Genomic DNA, 11,842 nt, shown 5'->3' with positions numbered 1-11,842 from the left:
GTTTGCCCATCATAAAAATTCTACCCGCCCCTACAATGATTTTCAAGGGCAGGTGACGCTCCCACCTGCCCCTACAAAATATTTTAAAAAAATTCTGAAATTTTGTGGTGTGGGGCTCGACGGCGCTGGGCTAGGTGGCGTGGAACTCGGCGGCGCGGCAGATGGGCTCGCCGGGCCTGTCCATTGGGTTTTCTTTTTTTTTCTTTTTTATTTGATTAACCGAGGCGGGTATGAAAACCACCTTAGTTAATGCCACTATTTACCGTGACGGTATCCCCGAGGCGGTTGCAAAAACCGCATTGGTTAATGCTTTTTGCCCGCCTCGGTAAAGTTTTCTATAGTAGTTATTGTTTATCGGGAAAGCTAAATGGCACCCGAGCATTTCTCCCATCCTCTGCACTCGAATTCCGTGAGTCCTGATTTTTGGACGGGAAATCCCGATCTCCGGCGAGCTTCTTCTTCTCCATCTCCGGCAAGATCTCCGGTGAGGTTAGGGTTCGGGGTTGGGGTTGGGGTTCCGGGTTTGGGTTTGGGCTCCGGCGACGTCCATGGCCGGACTTAGAGGGAAGGCCGGGGGTGGCAGGCCAGCCCGGCGGTGGTGGCGGGCGCGGGGGGCGGTGAGGCCGGCGGCGGCGGCATCGCCGGCCGGGCGGTAGAGGAGGCCGGTTGGGCCAGGCCGGGGCGGGGGCGACGACGGCCATGTGGTGGCGGCGGCGGCGACGACGACGGCGGGAGGGGCAGGCGGAGGAGCCGCGGGCGCGGGAGGGTCCCGCCGGAGCCCCGTGGCTGGGGAAGCAGGGCGGCGGCGGGGGCGCCTGTGCTGAGGAAGGAGGAGGTCGGAGGTTGAAGATGAACAGTGCAAGGACGATCCACCACCGTCGGATCTTCATCCGATGGTAAAAAAAATTCGGGTATGAAGAAGGGAAAAAATACCCGGGTGTGGTATAGACATCCCCTTGTTTATTTGTACAAGATATCAACTGATGCAACATGATATTATCTGATGGTAACCCGGTGAGTACCGAGTGAGTCTGCTTGAGCTGGGGTCTTAGTGAGGACGACACAGTCACACTCATACTTATTATTGTACACTAATTCACTAACATTAAACATTGTCCTTTGCCGTGTGTGGTGCCACGTCTTCCTCTTGCGTGACCATTACCATGCGGGCATCTTTCTGGTTCAACCGTGTTGGGCAAATTCTCTGTGCCAAGTGCCAATAATCTTTGTCCTGATCAGGGAGAGGACTTGTTCTCGAGCTCGATGGGCAGGCCGTGCAGCGGCGTCGGCATGGGGTCCCTGGCGTAGGTGTCCTCCTTGCAGCAGAGCTTCCAACGGAACCGCCTGACCAGGTACATCGTCACCAGCGTCTCGATCCTGGCAAACTCCATGCCGATGCAGATCCTCGGGCCGCCGCCGAACGCCACGAACGAGCATGGCGGAGCCGTCGCCGACGACGGCTGGTCCTTGAACCTGGACGGGTCAAACTTAGCCGGCTCGTGGAAAATAGCGTCGTCCATGTGCGTCACGCTGGCCACCAAGAACACCTGCCATCCTTTGGGGATGAGGTAGCCGTCGAACTCGGTGTCCTCGATCGCTCGCCTGAAGTTGCCGAAGACGGGAGGCACCAGGCGGAGGGTCTCCAGCGCGACGCGCCACGTGAACTTCATCTTCGCCAGATCGTCCCAGGTCAGGGCCTCGCCGTCGCCCTTGTTCTTTGCGATCTCATCGTGCTCTGCGCCGCCGGCCATGGCGTGGTCAGAGTTAGTTTTATTTATGAGATTTATTTCTTCGGGCTCTCGGTCCTCAAAACATAGCGTGGAAGAAGGGTACGGTTTATTACCTTGGACCATGGCAGCGAGGGTGTCCGGGTCGCTGGCGAGGTAGCGGACCATGAACGTCATGAGGATAGACGAGGTCTCGTGGCCGCCGATGAGGGTCCCCATGGAGCTTTCCACGACCTCCTCCTCGCTCAGCTGCCGCGCGCCGCTGTCGTCGGTCAAACTGAGCAGGCACGCGATGAGGTCGCTGCTCCGGGAGGCCTCGCCCCGCTCCAGCTTGGCCTTCGTCTCCCGGGCGATCCCGGCGATCACCCTGCGAGCCCTGGCGCTGGCCTTGAGGCTCCGGCGGAACGCCGTGAACGGCAGGTCCACGGGTACGGCCCACACGCCATCCAAGAGGTGCATGAAGTCAGCGGCGAGGGCGTCCCGGACGGAGCCTCGCTCGAGCCCGAAGAGCAGCGAGGAGATGATGTCGAACGTGAGCCTCTTCATCAGCGGCAACACCGTGACGGTGGCCCGGCCGGCCCAGCTCTCGTCGAGGTGGCGCCGCACCTCGCCGTCGATCCGGCCCACGTACAGCCGCAGCATGTCCGGCTTGAGGAACTCGCCCAGCGCGCCGCGGAAGCGCTTGTGCTCAGCGCCATTAAGGTCCAGGATGTTCTTCTCCCCCAGGATCCTCCGCACGGACCGGGGCTGCTGCATCGCCAGCGCGCCGCTGAAGAAGACGAACTTGTTGGCCGCGGGCCCCGTGAGGAGCACCGTCGGCGCGCCGAACAGCGACAGCTTCGACACCGGGCCGTACCGGTCGACCCGGTCCTGGATCCACCGCTCGGCGGTGTTGGCGCGCAGGGCGCCGAGGAGGCCGAGGCTATGGCCGATCACCGGCAGGCCTAGGGAGCCCGGGGGCAGGTTGGCCGTGCCCGGCCGTGGCTTCTTGGCTCTCGTTAGGAAGTGGAGGAGCGCGGGTAAGGCGATGGCCATGAGCGCAAGGAGGAGAGAAAAATCCATCTGAGCAACTGGAGTTCGGAGAATGGCCATGTATACCGTAGGCTTAAATAAAGAGAGTATCGCATCGCATATTTGCATTGCTGAGTATCTTGAAGATTCCGCGCGAGCGAGAAGACAAAAGCCTTTCTTCCAAAAAAAAAAAGAAGAAGAAGACAAAAGCCTTCTGTGTGTCACGCTCTGACAATCCAGTGAGTTATACATCGATTCACTGTTTGACCATTATATGCATATACGTAGAAATAGATAAAATTGCTAACATCACTCCCACATGCATACAAACATGAAACTAAAAGAACCATAACTCTTAAATCAAAAATTAAAATTATATTATGTTGCACGATTATATTTTTTATGATAAGATCCTCAAAATAAGAACATACTTGACTATGTCTGAATGATATTATTTCTACGAATATTTTTTAATAAATAAATATTTACAAAAAATATAAATATTGAACAATGTGAACAAATAAATGAGCAGATTAAGAAGCGCTAACAAATAATTTAATGACACAAACAAACTAGTTTACAAAATGAATAGAATGGCTCAATGTAACACCCCGGGTGTTTGCACAGTGTTTTAAATAGGTGTCTACATAGTAATTGTGTTTGTTGATATGCATCTTGTGCTTGAAATGCTTAAAAAGGATCTTTTTGTAATTATGAAAGGTTATATGTGTAATTATGATTTTATGCAAGGTCCTTTTTGCAGTTGTGTTGAATAGGTTGTGTAATTATAGTTTTAGTGGAGGGTGTTTGTGCAAAATTTCAGTGCATTTAATGCATGGTAGTCATTTTGCTTGTAAATCTACTTTTGAAGTGGTTTTGCATTGAAAAAGACAAAATTCCTAGAGTTTAAAATCCCTCTTGCGTTTTCAAATTTAGTTCTCTATCCTTTGGTCAAATAAATTTTTGCACAACATCAAAGTTGTAGCTCTTGAAAAATTGAACAACTTTCATGTTGGGCACTTTTTCATTTGAGCTTTGGTTTAAAAGTTATCGCTGTTTTACAGTGGGGTCCCTGGAACTTTTGGTAATTGCAAAACGAACCTTTTCTTCCACCTCCACCCCCCCTGCTCTGTTTTCTCTCTCGCCGCCGACAGCGCCGCCCGTCACCGCCGTGGAGCGCCTTCCCGACCTTCCCGGCCATTAATTCGCCGTGCGCTGGCTCCCACGCGTCGCGGGCGAGCTCCTCCCCCTCCTGTTGCCTCGCGCTGGACCCTCCACCCCTCGCCACGCACCCCCGCCGCGCCCCGAACCTCCCCGACGGCCGCCACCGCGACGCCGCCGTGGAACGGCTGCTGCAGAGCACGCCGCCCTCTTTTAGCGAGCGCTTAAGCACTACTTAAACCCCAGAGATCGATTTCGCCCGTCCATTTCCTCTCCCCTCGCTCCCACGCCGCAGAACGCCGCCGCAGCCCCGCTTGAACCCCGGCGAGCTCCACCCCACCGCGGAGCCGCCAACCCAGACCCGCTCCACCCCTACATCCCCCACCTTTAGCACCGCCTCGACCTCGCGCAGCTCCCAGGCCTTTTCCCCTCACCCGAACATCACCGGAGCCATCCCGCCGCCGTGCTCCGAGCCCGCTAGCCGCCGTCCATCGCCGACCGCCCTCCTCCAACCCTCTCCCGACGCGCTAAGTACACCAGGAGGTCCGCCCTGGCCTGCTCTCCGTTTCCCCCCAACCCCACCCTCGCCGCCGGCGATCGCCGTCGCCGGTTTTGGCCGGTCAAACCACCGCCCCCTGCTCTGACTCGGCCGGGGACTTGTTTGTTAGAATTAGAGAAAGGCCAGGGGGTTATGTGAATAGACTATGACTCATTTGAATAGTGCCACTAAGGACTGCTTTGTAATGTTTTTCAGTGAACTTTGAAATTCAATATCAATTCGTAGAAAATTCGTAAATTAGCAAATCTTGATGTTTTGGAATCCTCTTGAAGAGCTCTATGCAGTAGAACCATAATATGTTAGGCTTTAGTTGCAAGTTTTTGCTGTATAAATGGTTTTGTGTCACTAGATAAATAAATACTAGATGTTTAGTCTTTTTCTTATCTGATGCTTGAAAGCTGATATTGCTATGAAATTTTGGTGGTAGTTTACTCATGTAACACTAGCTTTGCTATAAAAATTTCATGGTCAGTTCTCTTGTGTAGCTATTTATTTGTTTTAATCTTTGTTTAGTACACTTTATTTATGGTAAATAGTTTATGTTTGTAATAAATCATGATTTTAATTTGGCGTGTTCTTTTTGAGTAGCTTAGCTTGTCCAGGAAGTTTAAGCTTCAGTTCATGGCTAGAACAGGAGTTAAAATTGAGTCTTGTTAAACTGGTGTCTGTTTTGTTTAATTTATATGAATTAATTCCGTGTATATAAAATCATGAAAATTCACAGTAGCTAGATCATCCCTGTGTAGATCTCATGTTAAATTTTGAGCTTCTGATCTTCTTTAGTTTGACCTGTGTAATTCTTGCTTGTTCTAGATGTTATCTGAGTAAATGATTTATTGTGTTTAAATGGTTCAATGTCTTGGCATGATTTTTACAGGGTAGATTACTTTGTTCACGTTCTGTTTAGTGTAATTTTGGTAGATTTTATTACTATTTGTACTCTGATTTGTTGATTTATTTACAAACCATGACTTAATTGTATAGAAAAATCACCCCCACTCATTTTATGAAGTTAGTTAACTTATTTTGTGATGTTGATCATGATGCCTTGTGTAGTTAAATTTGTTATTTAATTACTCTATAAACGATTGCCCATTTTTGTTTATAATGTTGTTCTTGCATTACATATAGACACGACTACCTTATCAGACGGGACGTACGAGCTGATCCCGGAATCTGACGAAGGTGATCTCGACGCTCAAGTAAACACTGCGGAACTAACTGAAGCCCCGAACCAAAGTTCGGAAGAGCCTAGCGCTGAAATAGTTAGCAACTACCGAGAAGGCAAGCCCCGGACATAACCTATACTTCAAATTAATATCATTTACTGTATTACGTACTTGTGCATTTACAGTTCTTAGGATTTGGATTGAAACCCTAGATGCATGATCCTAGGAACCTATGTACTGAACACTAGACTTGAGTTCGAGTAATTGCTAAGCTTATAGGAACGGTAAAAGTCGAGTGATTGCCTGTCACTCGCGAGCTTTATAGGAATTGCTTGTTTACTTTCTGTTATCAATATAAGGACGACGGACGGGGTTGTGTTCGATATCATGTCCTATGTGAGACCCCGTCTGTGTTGATGAACTTGCTAAGGTCGCGGTGTGTGGTAGTGCTGGTTAAGTTTTTGAAAGTACTAGTCACATGCCGTAAATATGGTACGCGGCAAGCCTAGTAGCCGATTGGACCGGGGAGTGGATATACCTCCCACTCTCTCAGTAGGGATAGGTTTTATTATATGTTGCGCAACACTACGACTTCTAGGGACAAGGTTCGGCCTTGGAGCCCTGTAGTCGGGGAGAGTGGCACTATCCACAAGCCGGAAAGAAAGGTTAACGGTTGTTTGGGAATGACCCGACGGTATTCCAGACGTGTGTGCTAGGTTACCCTTGCAAGGTTGAATTTCGATTCAGAATCGTCCGCCTCTCACGATGAAATGAGACTGCTTGATCTCTTTGCCATACAGAGTAATAAGAGCAACAATATTCTTATTAATCTTGATGTTTGCTTAGAAGTTCCACCATGAATGGTTAGTAGATGCTTACATAGAATGGTTAATCAACTAGAATCTTGCAGCTAAAACTTGAAAGTAAGGACCTACTCTTTATTGCTTTTCAGCAAAGGAAAACCAGAGCCTTACAAAGCCTTGCATAGTCTAGCTAAGGTGGGCTACTTATACCCGTTGTCGGTTAAGTCTTGCTGAGTATTAGAATACTCAGCCTTGCTGTTGAAACCCTTTTTCAGGTATGACTTTTGAGGATCAGGTCGCTAGCTTGACCTATCCTTGCTCGTTGCCTCCTGGCTGGTCCGTAGAATGGGATACGTCTTCGGCCGGCAATGACTATGACGAGTGATACCAGGCTTGGGCTAGCTTGGTATACTTTTGGCGACGTGTTGTAGTGATCGTGTTTCATCTTCCGCTGTTTAGACTCTGAACTTATAATCATGGCTTGTATAACTGCTTTACTTAAGTTGGCTTTGTAATAAGGTTTTCAACTGGTTTGTAATCATTACTATGCCTGTGTTGTAAAAATTTTGGTTGTAATATCTCTGGACTCGCCTTCGTGCGGGGTATGCTTGTTCGATCCAAGAATCGGTGGTTGTATCGGGACGTTACCCGACAGACCAAAAATTGTTCCGTTTGAAGTGCGTTTAAGCTAATGTTGCCTTTATGGTGATGGTTTACGCACTTGAGCCGGGATAATTTAGGCGGTTCTGCCACACTCAACACATGAAAAAAATGGAACAAATTATTTCTATAGTCAAAAAGATTATTATGCAAATGGAATAAATAATTTTAACATCGCGAACAAGTTAATCTTCAAATATGAACAAAATAGCACCACACGCTGGACAAGTAAATTGTACATAAACCATAGACCCAGTGACATCACGAACAAAATATTATTTCATCTTGGCGGGTTCTTCTGGCCTCCGGACTTAGAAAGGGGGGAGAAGGGGTGATAGGGAGGCCCGGCGGCGGTGGCGGGTTGAGGGGGCGGTTCGTAAAGGCGGCTGTCGTTGTTTTTTACCACCAGCTAGTGATTCTCATGGATTGCGTGTTTAGGTGCGGATGGTATGCAAGAAGACACAAGGACTATGCTGGTTCAGGCCGAATACCCTACGTCTACGTCTAGTTCGTGGCAATACGTGTATCTTTCATCAGTCTGCAGTGGGGGTGTACAAATACTTGAGAGAGGCACAGGTGCCCCAAGTCTCTAGTGTCGTGTGCATGGGTGTTCTTGCTCCCAGTCCTATGCCGCTGGTGGAGAGCTAAGCGCTCGAACTGTGTGTGTTCGGGGGGGCAGGGGGGGAGTTCCTCCCCCGCACGGGGACCCATCCCTTCCCTTTTATATGTTAAGGGAAGGATGGTGTACAAATAGAGAGAGAGAGAGAGTCATGTGTTCCGCGCTGGTGGAAATCCTCCTCTGTGCCACTGGGCCTGCCGTCGCCGTCCTCCTCCTCCGCGGCCGGGTCCATCGCCCCATCCCATCGCGTGATTTGCGACGCAAGGAACGTGGAAACCTCTGGTAGAGGCGTGGCACATGCCTACCCTGTGGCCTACCCTATCATAGGCCGTGACAGGGGTGCGCTCCATTGTTTACCACATCAAAGCACAGTCATCGTGCGGTGTGGGCCATTGTGGCCCCTCGCATAGGTCAGGTGCATCCCCGGCGTCGGGTTGAGGGTCTCCCTTCTCCCCGACCTTCAGTCAAAGGTCGGGCGAGGCGGATCCCTTCCTGATCAGGATCGACTCATGGAAAGAATATGTGGTGGTGGATAGGACAAAACTAGAATAACTTGGAGATCGCTCAACAAGATCAACTAGCATCTGAGATTACTCTACGGGTTTCTCAAAGAAGAGTATTGCTCAATTCTCATGTCATATCAATTCATCCCACTCAAATTATAGATTAAATGGTTTGTTTATACTAGGAACATCCATCTTTGTTGGGTGTGAACATAAGCGTAAATAAAAGTAAATGGACCATCATCTTAGTGGAGAAATTGAAGAGTCTTCTTTCGTTCTCGTGCAGCCACCAACAGCATGTGCAGTCTCCACTAAACTAGCCATAACTCCTAGCTTGGAAGTCCAAAAGATACACCATTTGTTGCGTTGAAAACTAGACTCATATATCTTTCTAATGATATAGCATATGAATGCTAAAACCATGAATATTAATGCCAAAAAACCACAAAATATACGATTAATTCTGCATGCTTCACTTGGCCTTATCATCCTCCCCCTGTTGAAAAAGAACTCGCCCTTGAGTTCAGATTGACAGGAGCCAATGTGATATTTTTACCATCCTTCTCAGAGATATATGTGTTATGCTTTCCATCATGCATAGTGTGCCGATCATACTACCAAGGCCTTCCTAGAATTAGTAGGCACGCATCTATGGGTATCACATCACAAAGCACCTTGCCATAGTAGATATCTCCAATAGTAAACTGCACAAGACACTACTTGTACACATTCACTTTCTGCGAATTCAACTGCACAAGACACTGCTTGTACACATTCACTTTCTGCGAATTCTCAAGCCAAACTAAATTATATGGATGGGGATGATCCACAGTCACAAGTGCAAGTTTCTCCACTATAGCTTGAGACACCACATTCTCACAACTTCCACCATCAATGATGACATCACATACTTTACCACAATTCCGTGTGCGAAAAATTCTCTTATGATACCAATCATCTTCCAAAATAGGATCAATATTCAGAATATGACGTGTCATGAGAAGTTCACCTTCTTCGGCACTTATGGTTATGCCTTTCTCTGATGGATCCTCATCAAAATTTGGTGGGGGATTTATCATCTTCAACAGCAAGAGAGTGTCTATTTGGACAATCTTGCATTTTATGACCCCAGCCCTTGCATCCGAAACATTGGACACCTTTGCCCACATCGTTGCCTTCCTTCTCAAATTTGCTACTAGCACCATTGGCATGATTACTCGCCGTAGTCCTGTTGCCGACTTCTTTTTTATTTACTATACATTTTTTCCATAAAGTATGATGGTAAAACCATGTCTTGGAGACGAGATTCTATCTTTACAGCAAGCTTGAACATGTCATGGTAAGAGTGATATGGCTGCAGCACAACAACATCACGAATACCCTTCCGTAATCCCTGCAAATAACAAGCATTTATTTGCTCTTCCTTCTCATAGACTTCGCAGTGAACAAGTAAGGAATCAAATCTCTTTGTATACTTCTCAACAGATAGGTCACCTTGCTGGAAGAATTGTAACTTGTTGTAGGCATCTTGGAGATGGCTTTCGGGCAAGAACTTCTTGAGTAACTCCTTTTGCATCTTCTCCTATATTCTAATATGCCTTTTTCCAAGCTGTGCACGATGACATTGGAGTTGTTCCCACCAAATGGAAGCATTCTTCCTAAGTTTGATACTGACTAGCAGCACTTTATCTTTATCAGGGATCCTCATAAGCAAAAACACGCTCGGTGGTATTTATCCAATCGATAAATCCATAAAGATCAAACTTTCCCTCAAATTCAGGAAGATCAATACGTAGGTGGAAATTGTTTCGATGATTGCCAATAACATTTTGAGAACAAATATCCTCTTCATCACTAGAATTATCATGAGGATCAACAAAAGAATCAATACAATCTTCATCTTCACTGCTAGAGTTGTTTTGGAAGCGTCAATGTGCATGGCGAGGAACTCCCTCGTGAGCAGCACCCGCAGCCAGCAGCTTCAAGACGCTCTAGGCGCTCTTGAATTTGGCGAAGTTGTTCTCCCAAACCTTCGAGGATCACATCACGGTGATCATGCTCGTGGTTGTTGTTGACGACCAGCCATAACCTTAAACTCTGATTACTAAATGTAAGGATCGACACGGGGAAAGGATATATGGTGGTGATAGAATAAAACTAGAATCACTCGAGATCACTCAACAAGATCAACTAGCACCAGAGATTACTCTACGGATTTCTCAAAGAAGAGTCATGCTCAATTCTCATATCATATCAATTCATCCCACTCAAATGATGGATTACATGATTTGTTTATACTAGAAACGTCCCTCCTAGTTAGGTGTGAACATAAGCATAAATAAAAGTAAGTGGACCATCATCTTGGTGGAGAAGTTTATTTCATTCTCGCACAGCCACCAACAGCATGTGCAGTCTCCACTAAAATAGCTATAACTCCTAGCTCGGAAGTCCAAAAGATGCACCGTTTGTTGCCTTGGAAACTAGACTCATATAGTTGTATTTAGCACAACAAACTTCTTTAAAAAAACCTAAGCAGGAGCACGACCGATGCATTTAAGGGACGAAGCAAGAGTTAACAACTAATACAAGTAGTTATGATTACATAAAACAAATAAATCTCCTCGACTCATTAAGACAGCACTAAGACACCACCGAAGTGCCACAAGCTATCCTTCTAAGATTAACTTCTTCTCTGATAAGTTGACAAACTTGTGGTGGCTGCAATGACTTTTGATCAAAGATCCTTCGGTTCCTCTCTTTAGCACAACAAACTGAGGATCGCATTCAAATTATCCACTTGTAGTGATGAAGGTAGGAAGAATATTATGAAAGGACCTAATACAGTATTGTGAGTTTTTCCCCAGATTTTTTATTTACAGTATAAAGGTATACTGCACCAACTTATTAATATAATTCCTTCTTTTCTTCAGAAAAATAAAATAATTAGTCAAACATAAGAAATCATTTTGGCTTTCATCGACCTTGGCATTCGCAAAGATGCAAACCGTTGGAGATATTAAAAAAAACAGAAAGATGCCCACATGGTAATGGTCACGCAAGAGGAACACGTGACACCGCACACAGCAAAGGACAATGTTTAATGTTAGTGAATTAGTGTATAATAATTATAGTATGAGTGTGACTGTGTCGTCCTCACTAGAGTACTACAAGATCCCAGCTCAAGCAGACTCACTCGACACTCACGGGGTTACCATCAGATAATATCTTGTTGCATCAGATGATATCTTGTACAAATAAACAACATCAACTGGTAGTATTTTTTGGCCTTTGTTACTGTCAGTACCAATTACTCCATCCATCTTAAATTATTAGTCATTTCAGTTTTTCTAGAAGCATAATTTTTATTATACATTAGATATATATTATGTTTAAATGTATAACAAAAATCTATATTTCTAGAAAAGACAAAACAACCAATAATTTGGGATAGAGAGAGTATTCGGCATTTTAGCTTTACTGGTGGGCGGGTGGTGGTTTTCTTTTTCTTAATACTAGTTGGGGAAGTTGCTACCTACTCCTTCCATCCTAAATTATTAGTCGTTTTGGTTTTTTCATGTGCATATATTTTATTATACATTTAGATTTATATTACTATGTTGAGGTGCATAA

The 11,842-nt window shown here is 46.5% G+C and overlaps 1 protein-coding gene across 1 annotated transcript; it reads right to left on the bottom strand.

Annotated features, from left to right (window-relative positions):
* Positions 1–914: 914 nt before the first annotated feature.
* On the bottom strand, positions 915–2,789 carry LOC120710528 (taxadiene 5-alpha hydroxylase-like). Its single transcript, XM_039996190.1, has 2 exons — positions 1,844–2,789; positions 915–1,735 (listed from the first exon to the last, which is right to left on the bottom strand). The coding sequence occupies exons 1-2, from the start codon at positions 2,787–2,789 to the stop codon at positions 1,236–1,238; spliced, it is 1,446 nt and encodes a 481-aa protein (XP_039852124.1). The 3' UTR covers positions 915–1,235.
* Positions 2,790–11,842: the final 9,053 nt, after the last annotated feature.

This window comes from Panicum virgatum, chromosome 5K, assembly GCF_016808335.1.
Source record: "Panicum virgatum strain AP13 chromosome 5K, P.virgatum_v5, whole genome shotgun sequence".
Lineage (NCBI taxonomy): Eukaryota > Viridiplantae > Streptophyta > Magnoliopsida > Poales > Poaceae > Panicum > Panicum virgatum.
This window is presented reverse-complemented; position numbering and strand designations above follow the sequence as displayed.